At 41.2% G+C, this 25,161-nt stretch overlaps 1 protein-coding gene across 1 annotated transcript in view; it reads right to left on the reverse strand.

Moving 5' to 3' along the window:
* SAMD12 (sterile alpha motif domain containing 12) overlaps positions 1 to 25,161 on the reverse strand; it is a 223,624-nt gene that overhangs the window by 182,189 nt on the left and 16,274 nt on the right. The window contains exon 2 of the mRNA XM_063131091.1: positions 19,195 to 19,373. Coding sequence (XP_062987161.1) covers positions 19,195 to 19,373 — 179 coding nt within the window. The remainder of the gene's footprint in view (positions 1 to 19,194; positions 19,374 to 25,161) is intronic.

The following is a 25,161-nucleotide window of genomic DNA, read 5'->3' on the forward strand; positions in this document are numbered from 1 at the left end:
CACACCACAGATTTGTAAAATACAAAATTATGATACTGTCAGTTCTATTTTTGATTCCTTTCGTAACAATCCCCAACATAGGTCTGTCACAACAATTGCACACTAGGCTGACATTTTCATCAAGCTATCCATCACAACCTCAAAATGCCTTTCCTGCTCAAACACCACCAGCTCAGACCCCATCAGCCTATATGTGAACTTAGATTTTTATTTTTTTATTTTTTGCCCCAGTATGCTTACATTTTCAACTTGCTTACACTGAACCATGCTTGTCATTTTAATGCCCATTCACCAGTTTGGAAAGTAAAACACAAGTGGATTTAAATTGTGGTTGATACTGTTTACAGTGAAACACATTATTTGTTTAAATGTGATTGTCATGGTGTGAACCTAACAGACCTAAAATTACTCTGGAACTGCAATCTTGGGTTGTGGGTTGGGTATCAGCACCATGGCCAGCTCCCTTTGTTTCAGCTATACTACTGAAGTCCCCGACCTATTCTAAAACTCCTAGTGGGATGTAATTCCAGGTTTTGAAGATTGTTGATGGAAACTTGCTTGAGTGTTCTTAAAAATGTTTTTTCACCTGCTGAATCCAAAACTCTCTGTACCTAAGTCATACACTATAGTTCCGACACTAAAACCAAGGGATGTGGGTAACAGCATCTGATGGGCTTTTTAATCAGGTCCAGGATTTTTCTTGTTAATTATTTAAATTTGCATAGAGATGTGTGAGTGTGTGTACACTGTTTATACATTTGTATGCAAATGATTTTCATACTTCGTATAATATTGTATTTTTAAGGTTTTAATCTTTATAAACCGCCCAGAGAGTTCTGGCTATTGGGCGGTATAGATATGTAATAAACGAAATGAAAGATAGAATCAAAGAATAGTAGAGTTGGAAGGGGTCTATAAGGCCATCAAGTCCAACCCCCTGCTTAATGCAGGAACCCACTTTAAAGCAAACCGCACAGATGGCTGTCCAGCTACATCTTGAATGCCTCTGGTATGGGAGAACCCACTACCTCTTGAGGTCATTGGTTCCATTGTCATACTGCTCTGTCAGGATTTTTTTCCCAGATGTCCAGCTGGAATCTGGCTTCCTGTAACATGAACCTATTATTCCGTGTCCTGCACTCTGGAATGATCAAGAAGAAATCCAGGCCCTTCTCTGTGTGACAATGTTTCAAGATGCTAAATCCTTAACAGCATAAAGTTGCTTTTAGAGCCACACTGTTTAGCCAATTTGGATGAAATGCTAAAGGTAAATAATACTAAGCCTAATATTGATGCCAAAGGTTTTTAGAGCCGTAATTGAAATATTACAAAATGGTGGCCAATTGAAATTTATGTTGGGCAACACAAAATCCATATGAAATATGTTACGAAACCAAATGCGCTCATTGTAGAGCAGGAGTCCTGGGGTCAGATCTGGCCTTCTTAGGGTTTCAATCCATCCTTCTGAGGGGTCCTAAGAAGGCCACGCTCCCTTTTCCCTGTCCCTGCAGCTAGAAGTTGTTTGGTAGTTTCGATTCTTTTGTACAGTCTTTTCTAGCGCTGTGCTGAAAACTTCGACCATTCCATTTTTGGCATTTCGTGGGGGTGGGGGAATGAAAACTCTGGCAAAAGAGGCTGGGAGAGGTGAGGATTTTGGAGAATTTTCTCCTTGGGGAGGGGGACAGTTTTTCCACATACTTTTAAAAATGTAGCCAGTTGTTGAGGGGTATTCTTTCTTCCTATTTTTTTAAAAAAATACCCCTAGCATTTTCAGGAGTCCAGGAGTTCTTCCTGAACGCTTTTGGAGAGTGAGAGGTCACATGGTCTCCAATAGGCATTCACAAAGAACTGCTGGGTTCCTCCAAACGCTGAGGGAAAGGGGGTGGGTTTTTGAAAACTAAAAAATAGGAAGAATGCCCCTGAGCAATCGGCTACACTTTTTAAAAATATGTGGAAACTCTGTCCCCCTCTGCAAGAAGAAATTTCTCTGAATTCCCCCCCCCCTTTTGCCACACCCCGTTTGCTTTGGTCCTCAGGCTGGAAAGGGTTCCACACTTTTGTTGTTCAGCATTAAATGATGCATGTTTTGAAGATCCCACGGAATAATGGATGTTGCCATGAAGAAGTTTCCATACAGAAATAATGGCTTGGGACCACAATACCTGATGGAACGCCTCTCCCGACATGAACCAACCCATACACTGCGCTCAACATCTAAGGTCCTCCTCCGAGTGCCTACTCCGAGGGAAGCTCAGAGGATGGCAACAAGGGAGAGGGCCTTCTCAGTGGTTGCCCCCCAACTGTGGAATGATCTTCCCGATGAGGCTCGCCTGGCGCCAACGTTGTTATCTTTTCGGTACCAGGTCAAGACTTTTCTCTTCTCCCAGGCATTTTAACAGCATTTAACAATGTTAAGTTTGTTTTTAATGGACCCCAGAATTGTTGTTTTTAAATGGATACTGTTGTTTTTATACTGTTTTAATGTTTTTTTTTAATTTTGTATACTTTTAATGTTTACTATTTTTAATTGTTGTAAACCGCCCAGAGAGCTTCGGTTGTGGGGCGGTATATAAATGTAAATAAATAAATGTGATGCTGAGAAAATGGAAATTTAAAACTTGAAAATGACTGCCAAATTCACTACATCTCAATTAAAACTACAGCACCATGTACATTGATGGTGCTATATAAATAAATAAATAAATAAATAATAATAATAATAATAATAATTAGAATCAGAATAACAATGAAAGGCTTTTAATTACTGAAATAGCACCTGATATTATCTCAGCACACCCCCTGATGACTTCCAGTTGTTTTTAAATCTGCTCTTATATCTGCAAGTCATATATTTCTTTTGAAGATGAAGTAGAAGGAAAATAATAAGATTCTGTGGTGATTTTACAAAAGTGTTGATAGAATGTAAAGCATCAAAAGGAAAAGGTGGTGTATTTTGTGTCTGCAAAACAATGGACACAAACTAATGAAAAGCTACACTTCGAAGTAAAACTTTCAAACTGCTGTATCTCAGCCACTCTTTGCCAAACTATTTAAAGTTTGGCCATTCCTTATATTGCACGGTGTAGATTGCTTTTCCCAACGGTTGCCTTGGGGGTTATTTTTCTGCCTCTCCGTTTCTTCCCTCAGGAGAACTTATCACCAGATCACAGCTGGAAGCTAACCTTACTTCACCTTTGGAATTCTCCTGACGAGTAAACTACGTGCTACATTAAATTCATCATATGCAGTTGATCCTAACTTTTTTGTTTACTTTAGTGTAAAAAGCATTGGATCTATTAACACCAATGGAGGGGGAGCTGTTTAGACTCTACATGTGTAAGAAGGAGGAATATAAGGTGCTCCCAATCTGGATCAGGGCCCCACAGACATACACTAAACTAAACAAAAAAACAAGAAGCTATTCAGTCCAACACTCCAAAATCCTCAATTCAGTGAACTGAATCTTGAGCTGAATCACCTATTTGTTTGCGGGGAGGCTTTTAGGAACAGGTTTTGCTCCAATACACACTTATTTTGACAGGTGCCTGGGGCAGGGAATTAGGGAATGGGTGGTCAGGCATTAATTCCCCAATTCTGGGCAAAACAGGAAGCTCCAGCTCAGAGGAGGGAAATACAGGTAGCTTGAGGCAACACACTAGCACCTCAGGCAGGATCTTCCTGGTCCTGGGAATCAGGTGACTACAGACAACCAATCCCATGCCACTGCTTGCTAAATAGCTCCAAGATCTGCTATACTCCAGGGCCAGATCTACACGTCGTTGCGAAGGCGCTTCCGTGCTCCTTTTTTAAAGACATACCTAAAAGAAGCGCCTCTTTCTTTACTGTGTGTACTGTGAGCTGGGCAGCGCCACCTGCGGAAGAATCTCTACCCCATTCAGAGACGCTGCTCTGCTCTGGCCGCTTCCCCCTCGCGTGTTCTTCCATTCGAATAATCCCCCCTCCCACCTGGCGGCTCTTCTGGCGCGTCCCGGTGGCGGCGGCTCCTCCTGCAAAACACTTTTCTCCCTCGGTGTGTTTGTATTTGCGTTTGCGTGCGTGTGGCGGACGAGTTCAGCTTCTGCCTCTCGCTCGCCCCCGCGGTGTCATCTCCCCGAGACTCTCTTCAGTGTGTGCTCGCACACGCGCACGCAAACGCAAATACAAACACACTGAGGGAAAAAAGTGTTTTGCAGGAGGAGCCGCCGCCGCCGGGACGCGCCAGAAGAGCCGCCGGGTGGGAGGGGGGATTATTCGAATGGAAGAACACGCGAGGGGGAAGCGGCCAGAGCAGAGCAGCGTCTTTGAATGGGGTAGAGATTCTTCCACAGGCGGCGCTGCCTAGCTCACAGTACACACAGTAAAGAAAGACAGGTTGCTTACCTGTAACTGTAGTTCTTCGAGTGGTCATCTGTGCATTCACACATATTGGCCCTGCGCAGGCGCAGAGCCCATATGTGTGATGCACAGAGACCACGAAGAAGAAAGAGGCGCTTCTTTTAGGTACGTCTTTTCAAAAGGCGCACGGAAGCGCCTTCGCAACGACGTGTAGATCTGGCCCAGTAGTCTAGCAACTTACTTTTGATAGAGGTTAGCAAGCTCCTATAGGTAATTCTCCTGCCTGTCTTCCACTTCCCCACTCTTGCTCTAGGCTAGACATACTGGTCTAGCGCAATGGAGGAGGGAGGATCTTGCGATATGGTTATCGCGAGATCTCCCCCACTGTCTACACGCAGCGCACGACGTCCTAGAAGGAAGAGGATGTCACGCCTTCCATTTTTTTCTTAAAGGAGACGGAGCGCACAAGTGCTCAATCGCCAAATGTAAGTATTTTTTTAAAAAATCCCCACTCGACCCACCCCACCCCCGATGGGCACAGAGCTCCTGAGGAGCTCGGTGCCCCATGCCCGGCTCCTCACAGTTACCCTCGAGGAGCTGGGACAACCCGCGACACCTGCCCACACGTTCCATGGTCTTGCGATCATCCCAAAACCATGGAAAAAGCCAGATTAAAGGCTATGCTGATACCCTGGGGCAAGGGAGGGATCATCTCTCCCTGCTCCCGAGATCCCCTGTGCATCATGTGGACACACAAGGATAATCCCAGGGCGATCCCCGGGATATCGGCAGGTCTAGCCATGGCCTGAGTCAGGGATGGGAAAGCTCAGGCCTGGGGCCAAATCCAGCTCTCCTAGAGTCCCAATCCAACCTTTTGGGGTCCCCAGAGTGCTGTAATACCTTCTCTTACCCTACCATCTTTCCCCTGAATACCAATAGTCTGTTGGTTTTCCAGCTTTTGTCTGTTCCCCACCCCAGCACCATTCTAAAGGTTGAGATGCCTCTCCTAAGGCTTAGTTCCTGGCAGTAAGACCTTTAAACTACAATATGCTGGTATTTTTTGGCTTTGCCTTCAGCCCCATTCGTCAATGAAATGTGTGGCCCCCGGCAGCTTCTCCAAAATTGAATTCAGCCCTTGTGGTTCTCCACCACAGCTCTAAGAACTTGCTGCCTCCTCAGCCGTATGGGAGCTGGATTTGGACAACACAGAGATCTGGGTTCTCCACCTATGTAAGCCTCCAGAGGGCTACCTATAGTAGCCTGTTATAGCAAAACCCAATAAAGCCACTTGTGTTACCTTAAAAAACTAATACATTTATGGTGGCATCAAGGTCCACAGACTAGAGCCCACTTCATCAGATGCAGGATATCAGGCCTGAATCAAACCTTTAATACTGCATCCATTCATAATTTGCAAGGTCTAAGTTAGAGTATAAATGTTTGGTCTAGCTCAGTTCATTGTGAAAAATCTATGAATACATTTAAATATGAACTTCACTAACTTCAGATTTTTTAAAAGCTATTTCAAATTAAAGCAGTCATAATTACTTATCTCTAGTGAAAGGCTCCCCCCTCCCCCCTTTCAGCCACACCAGTCTTTTTTAGCATTAGCAATAAAGTTGATCAATTGAACATCGGCTTCACGGAGAAAGCAGACATATGACAAGACAATAGGATATTCTGAAATCTGAAAGAAAGAGCGTCAGAAGTAAGATGACATCTCTGTAATAGAGGGATAAAAGATGCATTTGAAGTGGGTTAAATATAAGGCATTTCATTCCATCAATTTTAATGCACTTTGTGTTCATTAGTACAAATTCCTGTTGCAAGAACAAATTGCCGCTATTTTCAGGCTTTTGAGATGGATTTTTAATCTACAAGTCCACTTGCCTCTTAAAGTAGCCATTTGTAGGTCACATAATCGGAACTGTCAATCATAATGAATACAAAACACAGACATTTAAAACATTTTTTAGGCTTTTTCAGTATTCAAATGCTTTGGAAAAGCATTAGATATCCAGCTGTCAGATATCATGATTCCAGCTTTAAAACCACAACAATTATCCTTGTTTGACGAAGTTTTTTCTTGGTTTGACACAGAGACAGAACTTGGATTATTTTATTTGTGTGCATCTTCAAAGGCCTGTGTCACACATTGGGTGGGATCCAAACGAAGTTGCACTTACTTCTGACTGAAATCATTAGGACGTAGAGTCAAACTACACGTTACTCAGCTTCATGACTTTTTCTTTACTCTAGTGTAAGATCATGCACTCATCCCCCCTCCACCCCCAAAAAGAAAGAAAAAATCCATTGGTCTCAATTGAGGCTTTTTTTACCTGTTAAACCCCCAGATGTTTTCTTAAAAAACAATTTCAGGAAATGGGGGAAGTTAATCCTCTGGTCCTAATCCAAACTGGGGCCATGCACATGTACAGTAAGGAATAGAAAAAACTAATCCTCAGATGCATGTTATGTGATCCACGTAATGTGTAGGTTGGCTCAAAAAGTAAGTCAAGACTAACTTATCATTGATTTCAACGGGATTTAAGTGCAACTAAACTTAGTTGGGATCATTAGACTTCTTAGGGGTATCCCCAAGATGTTTGGGTGTACACCTAAGCATACACCTGAAAGCATGTAGTGTGAACATGGCAAACATGTGTTTGTAAACAGAGGCAACATACAGGTACGTTCCTCAGAGACCCTGTAGAGTTACACACACTGGCAAATCCAGGTTTGCTACGATGTAATGTGCAAAAAAAAAAAAAAAAAAGGCAAAAGGTGCACCAATTTCAACCTTCGTCTGGGAACACAAGAGGTATCACAGGTATCCATGTCCTAAAAACCTCCGGATTGGCTTACTGAAACACACCTCATCTGGGTCTGCCTCTTGGTTAACAGTAGGCTGTTAACTAGTGCTTACAATTGGGCACCTATATTGCCAGTGCTTAGAGGCCTTCACCAGGAAGGGCAGAATCTAAATGCAATCAAATCAAATACATAGTTCTTCAATTTATGCAAACTGTGTTTGTGCTTGTGGCACAGGCTTGTAAGCCTTCCTTAAGGAAGGCTATCTGTCAATATACAGGGACCTTATTTATCTATCTGCCTACTGGATGTTAGCCTGCCCTTTTTCTACTCTTAACAGAGTGAATGAGACGGTTAAAATATAGTGCAAACAATTCATGAAAATACACTAAATGGACAATCCATAGGGGACTGCCCGAGACTTGAGAGCTGTTGGAGGAGCCCTTCTCCGCATCCCACCAGCACAACACATTCGCTATGATGGGATAAGGGAGAGGGCTTTCTCTGTTGTGGCACCCCGACTGTGGAATGCCCTTCCCTTGGAGGCCTGACTGGTGCCAACGCTGATTTTATTCCAGCGCCAAGTGAAAACATGGCTTTTTAACAAAGCTTTTAATGGTTAAATTCACTAAGATGGCACATTGTTTTAACTGTTTGTTTTTACTGCTTTTAAATTATATATTCTTTTAACTTGGTTCATGTTTTAATTTGTTTTTAACTGTGTATATTTATTGTTTTATACTGTATGCTTTTATCTGTACACCACCCTGAGATCTTAATGATATAGGGCGGGATAAAAATGTTTTAAATACATTCATTAATTAAAAAACACACAACTCCCCAGCAAAAAATCATACAAGAGATGGGACAAAGTTAACCTGGCAGGGCAGGGTGCTGCCACAGAGAAGGCCTTGTATCTAGTTCCTGATTAGAAATAGTTGCAACAGATCCTTTGCAAACCTAATGTGAGTGAGCATCACAGCATTTCCAGAGCATGTGGCAAGGGTCCAGAAAATTATTCCAATTTACTGAGCCACGAGAAGTGTCCTAATTTTAAAATCCTCGTGTGAGCTATTGTAACCACCAATCTATTTCACATCAAACCATACCTGAGAAATAACTGCGAAGATTAATGAAGTTACTGTTATAAACACAGATTGGACAATCTTTGTGAAGTCATTTGCAGCACAAAGCAGTGAGGTGTAAAACACCTTACCAGTTTTAAGCACTAGATTGCTTCTCTGATAGATTTAAATTATTTTAAAGCAATTTCTTTTCATCAAGACATTGTGTATATGTTCCCCTTCTGTTTTATTTTTTTCAAAAACTATTTCTACCATTTCCACTATTGAAGAAAGTGAGCCATTAAATACTTGAAGGCTGGTCTGCAAACCCATTGCAAAGCTTTTGTATAGAAGAAGAAAAAGAAGAAGAAATAATTCAAATAGCATCACAAGGATGCAAAGTATAACTACAGTACGAAAGTTGCAGCTTTTGGAATGTGATCCCAACCAACTGCAATTATTAAGAGCTAAGCATTTCATTTCAATACAGGAAAGGTAAATCTCATGAAACTTTTTAAATTCACCTATACATAATTAGGATAATCAAAACATCAGTTAAACGAAGTAATATACAAAACCAAGCAAATTATATATACAATGAAAAATAAATGGTGCTATAAACATTCCTTGAAAATCTAAGAAAATAGCAACTAAGTTGCAATAAATTTATCCCACTCTTTCCTGTTTTCCATAATCCTTATTTAGCTTGTTAGTTTCACCTTAAGTGCAAGATCCCGCATCATGTCTAAGCAGACCCGTACAGCACAATTCTATACATGTCTACTCAAAAGTAAATCCTATTGAGTCCAATAGGTCTTACTCCCAGGTAAGATTGCAGCTTTCAGGGTGGATCAACTGGCAATCTACAGTACTTCATATATGTAATCCTGGCTGGAACAACCCATATAAACTGCTAATTCTCTGTGATTTTGTGGAATTAGGCAGTGGGTATAGGTCAAAAGAAAAATCAATGGGTCTAAAAGAACAGATTATGCTAAAATCTTTTCTAATACTTTGATCTTCTCCCTGCTCCCACCAACATTTTTACTCCCTATGTAATTACCTATTTATTTCCATCCCACCGTTTTTCTTGTTGCAAGGAAACAAAGACGGTTTACATGGCATTTTATCCGCACAAAAACCCTGTGTGGTAGGTTAGGCTGAGAGTCAGTGACAGGCCCAAAGTCACCCAGTGAGATTTATGGCAGAGAGAGGACTAGAACCCAGATCTCCAGAGCCCCATTCCAACATTCTAAACACTAAGTCACATGGGGTCTCCATTTCGAAATTGCTTTTATCATCAAGACACTTCTTCCAGCATACAACCTGTACAATGATGTAATTCCTTGCAACCCTTAATTGAAGACAATCAGTTAGACAATTATTCAATTATGACACTCAATGTCCAGGTGTAGAATTGACCTTTAAGTTTCTGCTGAGTCTTCTGTTCTTCCAGATCCTCAGCAATTAACAAATCAATGGAAAACATAACCAAGATCCATTCCAGGATCCAACAGAACTCTGACTTGTCTCTCCCGGAATTCAGGGTTTAATCCTGTGTTCTAATTCTACCTTGTTGAGGAGAGACGAGCCAGAGTTCTGGGTTCAGACACTGCTAAACATGGAGCATCCTTGGGTTATTTAGCTGCTTCTGCTAGTAGGAGGAGACAAGCAGGAGCAATTGAACAGTATGGGCCCATACTCTGACTCACTCTGGGTTCTTGTTTGGACCAGTGACTTGTAAAATTTCAGAATTAGAAAGAGGGAACAAGGCTTCCAATAGTCTTCAGGGGAGGTGTTACAGTGCTATTAGTGATTTGCTCTTCCCTTTGATTAGCAGGAGCAGGAATATAATTTATACAGATCACAGACTATTATTATTATTATTATTATTATTATTATTATTATTATTATTATATCCCACCTTTTCCCCAGTACTGGGACTCAAGGCAGTTTGCAAGATTAAAACATGTACAATTAAGGCCAGCATTGGGCAAACCCCACAGATATGCAAAGAATAGAGATGCCCAAACTTACCAATATCTTTCCCATTGCTGTCCCACTGTCCAAATTGAGCAACTAGGGGAAATTTTGAATTGGCCAGAATTCATGAAGCTCCGTTGTACTACCATCACTGGTAAACTTATTAGCAGTCATTACTGGCTATTAAGGGTAGGAACTTACACTCCAATGCTTGAGTACAACACCCAATGCAAACTATCACTGCTCTACTATTTTTGCACACCGAATTTTGGACTCCCTTTCATCCCCTTTGATTTGTAAACAAACCCATTCGGAACTAGGGTGAGCGAGATGGGGGCTAACAAACCCCCTGCTTCAAGGCGGCTAACAGCTGCCTCCTCCTCCATCAAAGGTGCATGAGCCAGAATAGCCAAGAGTTTAGAAAAGGCAAGTTGCAGAACAGATCTTTCTAAGTAGTACTGTATCTGTATCTGCATCGTCAGGTGAAATCAGCTGAAAGCAATTCAAGCAAGCACAATAGACAAGTAGGAAGGGGACTCCCTGTCACTAAAAAGACATCCAAGTTGGAGCAGATGCAAGTGACAGGATGACCGATGACGTTCAGTACTTTCCCCCTCTCTGTTTTACACCTGTTTTAGGCTCCTTGACTCAATTTTGCCTTTCTGCCCTTGCCATGTGATGAGTCAATGAATAACTTTGACAGGTTGTTATTTGGGTCATGCGAGCAGAAGAGAAGTCAGTGGCTTTCTTTTCAGGAGTAGGAGTGGGTGGGAATGGGAGAAGAATTTGATTCTGTGACTACCAGCTCTCTACTTACACCACAAAGGCATCAATACATTGCGTTGAAAGCATCACATGTCTTCTAGGAGACATTATGAGTGAATTGATGTTCAGCTATGACTAACAGAGTGCATGCGCTTGCACAGTGATTACTGTTGAAAACTAAGACGTTTTGCTAGATCCCAGTTTTCATTTACATCCATATTAGTTATATAGTTGTACAGAGCTCATTTTGGTCCTACATTCATGGAGAGAGAGAAAGAAGAACCACAGGATAGTTCCATATATCTGATAAGCAGCTAATAATAATAATAATAATAATAATAATAATAATAATACAATTAAAACATATAAATATAAATTACAAAAGTTAAAATAGAATTAAACCTACAGTAAAATTAAAAACATGTCATAAAAAAAATAAAAACTGTAACAGGTTAAAAGGGGGAAGGGAATCCAATACATTAGCACAGGTCCAGTATAGTTCCAAAAGCCTGCTGAAACAAAAAAGTTTTTGCCTGCCTCCGAAACTGTAGCAGAGGGAGCCAGTCTAGCCTCCCTGGGAAGGGAGTTCTAGAGCTTTGGAGCAACCACTGAGAAGGCCCTCTCCCATCAGGCGTGCCTGGGATGTTGGTGGGACTGAGAGAAAGGCCTCCCCTGAAGATCTCAGAACATGGGCAGGCTCATATGGGAGAATACAGTCTTTCAGATAACCTGGACCCGAGCCATAGAGTAGTTTTAACATACAGTGTTCACAGTCTTGCTTTCAGCTTTTCCAAGAACCAGGCCCTGCTCTTTGCAGTATTGCACCCATGTTTACTAGCTAAAGGCCACCAGGTTACTACGGACCATCAGGATTTGCAAAGGACCAGACAGAGAGTGGGCCAGGTTTGAGCTATATGCCTGAGAATCCCAAGTAGGGTTAACCAACAATTCAAGAAACCATATGGGTATTTCATTGTCTTGGCCTTTCTACTCCACTCTATACTAGCTGGCACTGAAGGAAAAAAAATAGGAGGGCTGAACCAGTCCATGATCTTCAGTCAGTTACGCCCGTGATTAATTTGACCCTGAAATAAGTGTTTTACAATTCCAATCATCTTTCTTAGCTCCTTTAGTCATTTTCTTAATGTTGTTTGATGTAATTTCTTGTAACTAATTATATAGAGGGAGAGCATGAAAAAGGACCCAAAACATTAATGAGCTGCATTACAGTTTTCTTTCTTCTCCTTTAAAAGTACAGTATGTCAACTTCTAAAAGCAACTTGTCGAGAAAGAGGGCATCAGATCAATTCAACTGCCAAGTTTTTTGGTTTTTTTAAAACAATTTTCTACATCTTTTTTTCTCCTTGAGATCCAATAGTTTGCCTCTGGCTGTGATATAATAATAACACAATTACTTTTTAAAGGGGGAAATGTAATTCTAGCTCTAATAGTCAATGTAAAAGAAACCCAATTATGCCAAGATTCACTCTACAATGAGGACACAATATCTTTGGGATTAAGAAGATGAATCCAATTCCTGTGCAGAAATTTTAATGGCCATAAAAATTCTGTACCCCTGTACCCCTGAGCAGATGCAAGGAATAATTCTCCATATAAAGGTCCATGGGAATGAATCACTTTGTCTTGGAGCTATCCAAATTATTAGGGGACTTCACCATGAAACTATAAATCTGACATCTGCTACACATCCAAATGGGATGTTTGTACATTATTCTCTTAAGATGAGGGACATGAAGACTGGGTTCAGACAACATGATAAACAACAGTGGTTTAAATAGTTGACGGTTGGTTATTTAACCCACCATGGGTTATCATGTTGTGTGGAGGGAATTTTTTTAATCAGCGGTTGGTTATTTGGCTGAAATAACCAATGCAAATAACCAATACTGTGCAGATTTGGCTATTGGAACCACAGTTGGTTATCGAGTTGTGAATAGGGCACCATTGCTTTTTTCCTTGGACACTGTTGGTTATTTCGTCAGCCACAGAATCGCAAGGCAAGAGCGGTCAAAGCAGTGCTGACGTTCTAGTTCAGCTGGCAGGATAGATTTTTGGCAGCAAGGCTGATGGGATACTAGCAGGAAGAACTGAGGGGGAGAGAGGGGGAATGAGTGAGTCAACTCAGCATAGACTAATAGTTAATTCAACACTGATCCTAATCCACACCATGGTTGATTATTATCATGTTGTGTAGGGAGTACCCCCTAGATAAACAACTGTCAAGTTGATTATTACCCCACCATTAACTATCATGTTGTCCAAACGCAGCCAAAGAGTTCCCCAGAATGTTTAAGGTACTTCCACAACAGGTATAAAGGTGAAACTGGGTTCGCTTGCAGTAAGGCCCTGATTATATCAAAAAGTTTGATATTCAATAGTCAAACTTGGAGCACAATATTTAACTCATAAGACAGGCCAACACAGGGCACTTCTAGCCACATGTGAGACAGAATAGTGGCATAATATTGATATGCGTACTTTTTGCTCAGCTGAAACAGTATTGAGGATGTACATGTTTCGTTCCAGACTATTGTCTGAGAACAATTGTTTTCACTAGCCATCATTGCAGTGTTATTTATTAAAAAAAATAGTGAAAACATGGGTTCCACCTTTTTTGCAATTAGCATTTTAACCACTGTTCTTATTAATCCATATCTGTTTTTTTTTAATTATTGTAATTATTACTATTACTATTAATATTATTATTATTTTATTTAGGGATTTTGTTTCATAACTTCCCCAACATGCAATAATCTAGGCATATTAATAATCATAATAAATGAAGGCAGAAAAACACAGAATACATTGTTCATATGAACTAGAGAGACCGATATGCTACACGCAGAGTGTTATGAAGTTGAGTGTTACCAACATACATAAAAAATTGATACCAATCCACAGAAAATTTATTGTGTTTCCTACTTATTTTCACCAGTTGTCAGTTATTTGTTAATTTTTCTGTTAAGGCAACCTTCCAAACCCAACTGCACCAAGCATCCAACGAAACTTCTTTTAAATGCTTCCAAAATTGAGCAATAACCAATCTAGCTGCCACCAACAAAAATCCAGCCAATGGCTTAAAGGAACCATTTCTATAATTTCCCAGAAACAGTCCTAAAAGCGCCAATTCCGGTGTTCTCTCCAATTGCTGTCCAAGTATCTTATGAATTTCACTCAGGACTGGAGTTCAAAACTTTGCCATTTTTACACAGGACCATCACGTAAGCTGGGTGGGTCCTTGTTCCTTATATCCATATCTAATCCAAAATTATAAATCATAACATTATGATTAATTTGAGTCATAGTGGTAAATTTTGAAGTGCAGGCGTTCATCACGATAGTCCCCATAGGAAAGTCCAAGCTGTGTTGATCCATATCAACAAACCAGTTCTAGCAATTTTTATCTTAACCAGTTTTTATCTTTTGTAAAACCTAGTGGATCTTAATTGCCCATTCAAGAGCAAGTCCCACCACAACCACCACTGCTTTCAAATGGTGGTAGTGGTGGTGATGGTGGTGGTGGTTTGAAAAATATATTGTTGCTGGAAAAATTCATTTACCCCCCTCCCAGCTACTGTGAGGACTGCAGCTAAGCTCAGAGGGAACAGGGCAGTTTGAGAGAAGAGGCAGATGATATCATCAGCCCAGCTAACCAAAAGGACCCAGTGCTTCAACCCTTGGCTCCAATACACCGCAGTATACAGCTATAAATAAGATATTGCCAATTTTCTGAACAACATTGCAGACATTTTCAAAGAATCATAGAATCATAGAATAGCAGAGTTGGAAGGGGCCCACAAGGCCATCGAGTCCAACCCCCCTGCTCAATGCAGGAATCCACCCTAAAGCATCCCTGACAGATGGTTGTCCAGCTGCCTCTTGAAGGCCTCTAGTGTGGGAGAGCCCACAACCTCCCTAGGTAACTGATTCCACCGTCGCACTGCTCTAACAGTTAGGAAGTTTTTCCTGATGTCCAGCCGGAATCTGGCTTCCTTTAACTTGAGCCCGTTATTCCGTGTCCTGCACTCTGGGAGGATCGAGAAGAGATCCTGGCCCTCCTCTGTGTGACAACCTTTTAAGTATTTGAAGAGTGCTATCATGTCTCCCCTCAATCTTCTCTTCTCCAGGCTAAACATGCCCAGTTCTTTCAGTCTCTCTTCATAGGGCTTTGTTTCTAGACCTCTGATCATCCTGGTTGCCCTCTTCTGAACACGCTCCAGCTTGTCTGCATCCTTCTTGAATTGTGGAGACCAGAACTGGACACAATACTCTAGATGAGGCCTAACCAGGGCCGAATAGAGAGGAACCAGGAAATTTTGAATTTCCCCCTCCTGTCCCCACTGCAGCCCTTGTGGGCGTGGCCACATGTGGAGTTCAAAATTTTGAGGGAAGAGAGGGAGAACAGAACAGAGAGCTTCGGCTATTGGGCGGCATAAAAATGTAATAAATAAATAAATGAATAAATAAACTTCTTATATAAAAATATGGTAGTGTAAGGCTTATTACTCTAGATCTATCACATCAATTTTGCACATTTTTGTTGTAAACTGAAACTTGAGCAGTGTAGACCACTCTTAAAATACTGTGTACGGTTCTGGTCACCGCACCTAAAAAAAAGAAGAAGATATTATGGAGCTGAAAAAAGTGCAGAAAAGGGAAACTAAAATGATCAAGGGGCTGGAGCATCTCCCCTATGAGGGAAGGTTACAACAGCTGCGATTGTTTAGCTTGGGAAAATGGAGGCTGAGGGGAGACATGATAGAGATGTACAAAATTATGCATGGTGTGGAAAATGTGGATAGGGAGACATTTTTCTCCCTCTCTCAAAATACTAGAACCTGGGGTCATCCCATGAAGCTGATTGGTGGGAGATTCAGGACAAATAAAATGAAGTACTTCTTCACACAGCGCATAGTTAAATTATGGAACTCACTACCATAAGATGTAGTGATGGCCACCAATTTGGATGGCTTTAAAAGGGGGTTGAATAAATTCCTGGAGGAGAAGGCTATCAATGGCTACTAGCCTTGATGGTTGTGTGCAATCTCCAGTATTCGAGGCAGTAAACGTGTGTGCCCCAGTTGCTGAGGAACATGGATGGGAAGGTGCTGTTGCATCATGTCCTGCTTTGTTAGTCCCTGGTTGACAGCTGCTTGGCCACTGTGTGAACAGAGTGCTGGACTAGATGGACCCTCCGTCTGATCCAGCATGGCTCTTCTTATGTTCTTCTGATTACGCAACTAATGTTGCAGGATCAGCAACAAGTCTGGCCCCCATTCCTGTTCAAACAGAAGGTGGTAGGAGAACGACAGATGCCAAATCAATGAATGTGGACAGCATTAGTTAATTTAGTTGACGGTGAAATTAACACGGGAATTGATCTAGGTGTCATTATATCAATGCAAAGTGCTAGCACGCCTGTGACACTTAAGTGAAAACCATCTGTCCTCAACGTCAGGCTAATTACAAGACGAAGTGGAGAAAAAAAAGAAGTATTCCTCTGGTATGTTTTTCCCCATCAGTGACAGCATTGTCATGTGGCCCAAGTGTAATGAATAGCAGTACAAATCCTAAAAGGGATTTAATTAACGGACAGAAGTGCAGGAGTACATTCATCACACTGTACTACATTTTGTCACAAGACTTTTAAATAAATAAGGCAACCTCCACCTCAGTTAAAGAAAACAGATTCATAAGTTAGGAAATCTGAAGCAGAAGGACAAGCACCATCCATTTTCTCTAGCAGATCATGCAAAAAACAAAGAACAAAACCCCTACTGGTCTTGATAACTGTAAAGGGAAAAAAAAGACATTTGAATTAGCTTATTGATTGCTTATTTGCAACCTGACCAACTTCAAATATTTTTTCTGATTGGCTATGTCCCAATAAAACTAGTATCACCCTGGGGTCAAGGCAGTCATACATTCCTTTAAAAAAGGCAGTGCTTTGCTGTGCACACTCCGCTCTCTTTAGATGAAAATTCTCCATATTGCCAATAGTGGGAGGAGAGAAAAGAAAAGGAATATTGTTCTTATCAGCTTCAGCTTACTACTAGGAACACAGGAAGCTGCCTTATACCAGATCAGACTATGGGCTCATCTACACCAAGCAGGATATTCCACTATGAAAGTGGTATATAAAAGGCAGGAGCCACACTACTGCTATATAGCGGTATTGAAGTGCACAGACAACTGTTGGGGCCCATTGACACATTCCATATAATGATTTCATAGTATTGTACCCTGCTTGGTGTAGATGCGTCATGGGCCCCAACAGTTGTCAGTGCACTTCAATACCACCACAAAGCAGTAGTGTAGATCCTGCAGTGCACTTCAATACCACTATAAAGCAGTAGTGTGGCTCCTGCCTTTTATATACTGCTTTGATTGTAAGCCTATGCGGCAGGGTCTTGCTATTTACTGTTTTACTCTGTACAGCACCATGTACATTGATGGTGCTATATAAATAAATAATAATAATAATAATAATAATAATAATAATAATAATAATAATGCCGTTTTCATATTGGTATATCCTGCTTGGTATAGATGAGCCCTATTCCAAAAGAAGCTCGGATGACAGCCACAAGGGAGAGGGCCCTTTCAGTGGCGGCCCCTCAATTATGGAATGATCTCCCCAATGAGGCTCACCTTATTTATTTATTTTATTTATTACATTTTTATACCGCCCAATAGTCGAAGCTGTCTGGGCGGTTCACAAAAATTAAAACCACAAAACACATCCAACAGGTTAAAAACACAATTACGAAATACAGTATAAAAAGCACAACCAGGATAAAACCACACAGCAAAGTTGATTATAAGATTAAAATACAGAGTTAAAAGAGTAAAATTTAAATTTACGTTAAAATTAAGTGTTAAAATACTGAGTGAATAAAAAGGTCTTCAGCTGGCGACGAAAGGAGTACAGTGTAGGCACCAGGCGGACCTCTCTGGGGAGCTCGTTCCACAACCGGGGTGCCACAGCGGAGAAAGCCCTCCTCCTAGTAGCCACCTGCCTCACTTCCTTTGGCAGGGGCTCACGGAGAAGGGCCCCTGTAGATGATCTTAAATTCCGGGTAGGTACATATGGGAGGAGGCGTTCCTTCAGATAACCTGGCCCCAAACCGTTTAGGGCTTTAAATGTCAATACCAGCACTTTGAATTGGGCCCGGACCTGGACTGGCAGCCAATGAAGCTGGAAAAGGACTGGCGTAATGTGACAACATTGTTATGCCGACATTGTTATCTTTTCGGCGCCAGGTCAAGCCTTTTCTCTTCTCCCAGGCATTTAACAGCACTTAACAACATATGCTAAGTTTGTTTGTTTTTTAATGGACTCCAGAATGGTTGTTGTTTAAATGGATACTGTTGTTTTTATATTTTTGATGGTTTAAAATTTTGTATACTTTTTAATGTTCACTGTTTTTTAACTTTTGTAAACCTCCCAGAGAGCTTCAGCTATGGGGCAGTATAGAAATTTAATAAATAAATAAATATTTCTCCAACTAGCTAGTATTGCCTACTTTGTCTGGCAGCGACTCTCCATTGTCTCAGACAGAGCTCCTCCCCATCACTTACTACCTGATCATTTTAGCTGGAGATGCCAGGGATCGAACCTGGGACCTTCTAGATGCAAAGCATGTGCTCTACCATTGAGCTAGGGTCCCTCCCTCACCTTGTATCCCTAAGCACCTGGTCCTGTATAGTTCTTCTGCCCAAGTTCTCTTTCACTGGAGATTCTAGGCATTGAGCCTGGAATCTTCTGCATACAAACATGTGGATCCTCCTTTTCTGGAATATAAAGACCACTTTCTCCCATACAACCCCCCATTCAGTCCTTAATATCTTCTGGAGAGGCCCTTCTTTCAAGACCACCACCATCAGAGGCATGGTTGGTGGCGACGCCTTTTCAGTGGTTACTCCCAGTCTTTGGAATTCACTCCCAAGGAAGATTTGTTTTCTGCTATCCTTCTGACGGCAGGCAAGGACCACTTTATTCCAGAAAGTCTTTGGACTATAACTAGGTCTGTGTGTTGAGCACGGTTTTTATTCTGTAATTGTTATGTTTTTATTCTATTTTAATCTGTTTTATTGTTTTAATCTATTTTAAACTGTTTTGTAAGCCGCCTTGAGTGCCAATTTTTTGGTAGAAAGACAGAGTATAAATCCAGTACATACATACATACATGAAGTTGCATCTGGTCATGCCTACCTTAGACGTTTCTGGTTCTGCTTGCTGCCTCTTGGGCGTCCCTTTTGACTCAGGCAGCTTAGAGGCGTTTTCCTTCTTAAGCGAGGACGATTCCACTCTCTCGCCTTCAAGTTGCAGGTTAATTCCTTCCGTGTGGACTGAGAGATCGATACCATTTGGATTTAGACTGCAATGGATAGCTGCAAGGAAGGAATTGTGATGAGTTTGGAGCATAGGAAAGGGAGAGAAAAGCTAACCTTAGACACTTTGCAATATTCCTCTACGCTATCATCACACCAGGAAACAGAACGAAAGGGCATGGATGTGAAGGGGTTGGCTTTGTTTGCAATTCTATGGGACTGAGGAAATGTTGTAACCTGAAACACAGTGGAGAGGTGAGACACAAGTTGACCTTTACTAAAATCACTACTGGTATAGGACAGGTATTGGGTTTCACTCACCCCATTTACTGGCTTGCGTTCAGACATCACAATAGTCAACGGTGGGGTAATAATCAACTCAACAGTTGTTTATCTAGGGCAGTGGTTCTCAACCTTCCTAATGCCGCGACCCTTTAATACAGTTCCTCATGTTGTGGTGACCCCCAACCATAAAATTATTTTCGTTCTTCTCTACACGATCCATTGTCATGGGATGGTTTGCTAATGAAAATAATACATAACAATAGCTTTAATAATACAAAAGAAGATACATGACATAGTTCAGTCAATACAGTTTCCTAAGACCATCGGAAATATGTGTTTTCCAATGATCTTAGGCGACCCCTGTGAAAGGGTCGTTCGACCCCCAAAGGGGTCCCGACCCACAGGTTGAGAACCGCTGATCTAGGGGGTACTCCCTATGAAACATGATAATAATCAACGGTGGTGTGGATTAGGATCAGTGTAGAGTTGACTATCAGTCCATGCTGAGTTGACTCACTCATCCCCCCTCTCTCTCCCCCCCTCAGTTCTCCCGCTAGTATCCCAGCAGCCATTGCTGCCGAAAATGTATCCTGCCGGCTAGACTAGAGCAGCAGCCGCCACTTTGAATGCTCTTGCCTTGCAATGCTGTGGCTGACAAAATAACCACCAGTGGTGGTTCAAATAGCCAACTCTGCACAGCATTGGTTATTTGCATTGCTTATTTTGGCCAAATAACCAACCACTGGTTAATAAAATCCTTCCGCACAATGGTGGGTTAAATAACCAACTGTCGACTATTTAAACAACCATTGGTTATCATGTTGTCTGAACCCAGTCACTTTCTCCCACACAAGAATGTGGTTACAATTCATTTAAACAAATGAGATCTGTAAAATAAAGGTTCTGAACTGTTTTGAAATGCAACCTCAGGTGAGATGAGCAACCTACTTTACAGCAAACTACTCTGGATGTAAACAGGTGAGATGAGCAACAGGTAAGATTTGACGTATTCAGAAAGGATCATGGCTAGTGCTATCAGCTTCAGTTGATAAAACATTTATGCAGACAACACCGAATCCAGGGGTTCCCCCACATATTTGGGTGGCAGGTTGCTCCCCAAGCAATGATACCAAAGAGGATTTTCCCTCTGAGGGCATCATTAAAAAAATGGTTTTTAATTAATTTATTTTTAAAAGTTTTATCTATTTTATTAGTCATCCTTGTCTGAAAGGTGAACTATTTCTAACCAATAAAAAGACATCATAGTAATAACAAATTACAGACAGCACATACAAATATTTTAAATAAAATAAATATGCAGAACTATGAGGCTAGTATGGTTTTATATTTTATGAAACTGCATTTTCCAAAGGCATACATATACCCACTTCCCACAAAGCTTTTCACACCAACGATTCTTGCAGTCAGTGCACTTCTGCTGAACAACTGCCCACATTTTCACCCCGACTTCATTTTCTTCTAAGTGATGCCTGCACCTATATCTACCCTTATCGTTAATGAATCACTTTCCTTCCATTTTGCTGCAAAGAGGTTCACAGGCTATGCTACTGCTAGCAATTCACTGAAGGGGAGTGAAAACGGAAAGACCTTGCCTGGGAGAATACAGAATTCAGGAGAAAAACAAGTCAACATTTGTTGGCGTGATTTCTACAGGCTCTACTGAATCTACTTCATTGATTCTTCATTTCTACCCATGTTAGCTAAGGTTTGGGATGTTGGACAAATCAAAAAATGAGCCCAAACTCCAGACTGGATGTTGTAAAACTGCAGACAGCTCGAGGGATCACCTTGTTCCGATAAAGCCAAGGACCACTGAACTGAAGACTTGTATTTCTCCCGGGCCAGATCATTTATTTTATTTATTCCATTTATATGACGCCCCATAACAAAATGTTCTCCAGGCGACTCACACAATAAAGTTCGCATCATGTCCCAGACTCCTCCCCTTCCTTAATGAGTGGAAGGCCTTGTAGCGTAATTGTTGGAGATGTAACGCCCCTAATGCTTCTTTTATTTGTATGTTTTGTCAATGCCCAATAGTCACCTCCTTTTGAGAGGAGGTCATAATACAGATAAACTTTGTATTGGAACAGTCTTTAATATTGAATGACATGCATGTCCTCCTAAACTATTTACCAGTTTCTTGGAAGTTAACGTACGGTCAATGCAAATAGATTTCCTAAGCCCCTTTGACAGCCAAAAGACTGATATTACAATGTTGGAAGGATAAATGTTCACCTCCCATAATACAATGGACTGAGGACCTAACAATGCTATCAACATTTGAACAACTACTACATAGGTGGCAGTCACAAGTGGATAAATATATGGATATTTGGTCTGCTTTTCTTGACATTTATGCATAACTCCCCCCTTTTTAATAAAGAGTTGTACTTGATGGAACATTGATATTTCTATGCATGTAATTTCCTGTTCTTTTTTCATTTTTCTTTTCATAGTTTGTTTTCTATTTTGCTTTGTTAAATTCACAATAAAAGGGGGGAAAGATTAATAATATTTTTTTTTTAAAAAAAAAGGAGTGGAAGGCCTTAAAGGGACAGGCCTCCTCTACTCAATCAATTTTCTTGCTCCTTGCCTACACCAATCTTCCCCTACCTGGTTCCCTCCAGATAGTGTTTGATTACGTAGCTGGCTGGACTTCCAACATGTCTGGAGGGCTGAGGTTGGGGAAGGTGGGCCTACACTGAGAGGCCAACATGGGAATGTAGAGGGTCTCTGGAGTGGAGGGAGACCCTTCTGCATGGGCTGTAGGATCCGAGGGTACAGATCCTAAGGTCCCAAGGGCCACTGATCCAATGGGCTCAGGCTCTCACTCAAGACAGCCGTGATGCTGGGGGTTGAGTCACTTTCTAACATCCCTGCCTCCGGTTGTAGTCAGACCTCAAGCTGCTGCTCAGGTTGTGGGCCCCCACATAGTGATTGGAGCATTACTGCTCCAATGCTACTGACGTAGGAGGCAGCTCTGCAGAGGACATGTTGCCAAATACCCCTTCAAAGCTGGAATCATCTTTCAGGGGAGCACAAGGGACAGCTGTCTTTACCCCTACATGATGTGAAAATCAAGAGCAACTCCCCCAAATAATGGAAACCGTAAGAAACAGTTAAAATCAAACTTGAGTGGTGTGTACACACTACAAATGTAGCGAAGATGAAGTTGCCCTATGTAAACACTAACACGTCTGAAATTTGGGGTCTAATGAAAAATACTTTAATACAATACAAATTAAAGGACAAGTTTGAGCTATGAGAGCTTAGAAGTTTTTTTTAAAGCATTTACACACATACAGATTTTTTTCCATCCTGTAACCATTTATAAGATTCTCTGGGACAGTTAACACAAATATCAAGTTGGAGAATGGAGATTGATCTGAATTTCAATCGATTCTAACTCAGTGAGTAACCTATAGCCTCCTCAGCTTCCCGCACATCAATTAAAGTCCAGGGAAGACATCATGAGGTAATTTCTTCCCATAGGTGTTTTTTTTTACAATTCAGAAAGTGTAGGCAGCCTGGGAGGCTACAGAACAACGGAAATTCATGTAAAAGAAAGAAACACATACACCACCTTCAGCCACCTCACAGTGATTAGGTAAGCTCAAAACACCACTGAAAAAGAATGAGAATAGGGCAGAAGAATAGAAGTGTCTTTCATTGGGGAAGAAAATTTCCAGGAAATTGGAGGACATCCTTTGGCACAGCAGTAGCTCCACCTATTCTCTGTATCTGGACTAGGAATGTATGAGAATTTTGTTTAAGTTTGCAAATGACTTGAAAATGCCTCAGTCACAACCGCGAATGTTCTTCAAACACGTTCGCAGATTCCCAAACTCGCATTCATGTTAGCAAAATGTGCACTTTAAAACAGTGCACTTTTTAAACTTCACACTTTGAAAATGCACAACTTTGAAAATGCACAACTTTTAAGTAGTACCATTTTCACACTTTCATGAAGAAAGCGTCCACTTTTTTAAATGCACACCTAAACCCTGCTCGTTTTTAAACGTTGTGAACTTTCACACTTTAGTCAATGGGGGGAAAGTGTGCATTTTTTATGTATCACCCCAGAAGTGTAATGTTTGGAAGACCTGGGAAAGGTGCTGAACCCTGACGAATTATAAGCAGAGCTGAGCCAAAATTTCTCAGAACTTTTTTTTCTCAAAAACTTTCTGCGACTTCCTGTTTCTTACCCAAAATGCCACTTTGCTGAATTTCCTCCAAATTTGGCTCACCTTTCTTTTACGGTGGTGGCTACCTTCCCTCTTTTCCCATTAATGCCCCAGAATTATGCCAGGTATGGGGCACTGTGGAAGATGTAAAATCAGGGTCAGGATGCCAATACAGTTGATGTTGTTGCCATTTACAATGATAGTTCTGAAGAAAAAGCAAAGATGTTGTGCTACAACCCCTGCCAATGGTGAGCCTTACCTCTGAGAAAAGGTCATAGAATTTCTGAGAAATTGCTCACCCACTTTCTCTGCCCACAAACAGGGTGGAGGATTTTGAGAGGTCATTTGCACACAGCGCTAGTTCTTTTTGGCATTGTGTTTAATTGTTTAAGAAACTCAAAACCAACACCAGAAAAAGCTTATCGTACAAAATGAATTGGCATAGTAATAATATTAAAACTGTACTAAGAATATACAGTTAATAACATAATCCTATAAAAGTGCAGACTCAAAGTCCAGCTCATTCGGCTAAATAAAGGCTTTAAAAAGCCTCCTTTTTCTGCTATAGGAGTAACACTAACATATAAGCTTTCCACCAACCCCTTTCTTATTATCCTGATTTAAGAAATAGATGCATAGTAAAACTTTTCAATTTATAGACTGTGAAAAACACAACTCAGATTAAACAGAAGAAATCCTCCTGCTGGATTCATCATCATTTACCGACACCACATCTAATTGGCTTATGGCAAGAAATACATCTTGCCGTAAAACCTGTAAATGAGTAACGGATGAAGAAAGCGGGTCAAGATGGAACAACAGCCAACATACACACGTTGCATGCCCTACAACATTGGGGAATGTGTGGCCCACTAGATGTTGTTGAACTCCATTGGCCTGACTCAGCACAAGCAAAGCAGGAGTGCAACGCTTTCCCCGTTCCTGCCCTATATTACATAAACGAACTGAGGAATGCTCTTAGCAACTTGCAACATGTTGCTTTTCACATCTCAAATTCTCCATCCATAACTATTACACCATTGCTGGAAGCCCTTCTCCACTCTTCATATGCTCTTGTCTACTCTGCACTAGCAAATCTGCCACTGGCATCTGAAGCAGGGGCATGTTGGAAAACTAATCATATCACTTTCTTTGTTTAATAGAATGAGGCACATAGAAAACTGCCTGATATCAAGGCCAGACTACCTGTCCAATTAGCGTACCTGCTCTGAGCAGCAGCAGCTGTCCAAGAGTTCAAGCAGAGCTGTTTGACCGTGGAAAAGTCTGCTTCAGGAGGAGGAGGGCTCTCCTTAGTTAAAGGTAATTAAGCAGTTGCTGAACAACCACCTGATAGA

Source organism: Elgaria multicarinata, chromosome 7, assembly GCF_023053635.1.
Source record: "Elgaria multicarinata webbii isolate HBS135686 ecotype San Diego chromosome 7, rElgMul1.1.pri, whole genome shotgun sequence".
Taxonomy (NCBI): domain Eukaryota; kingdom Metazoa; phylum Chordata; class Lepidosauria; order Squamata; family Anguidae; genus Elgaria; species Elgaria multicarinata.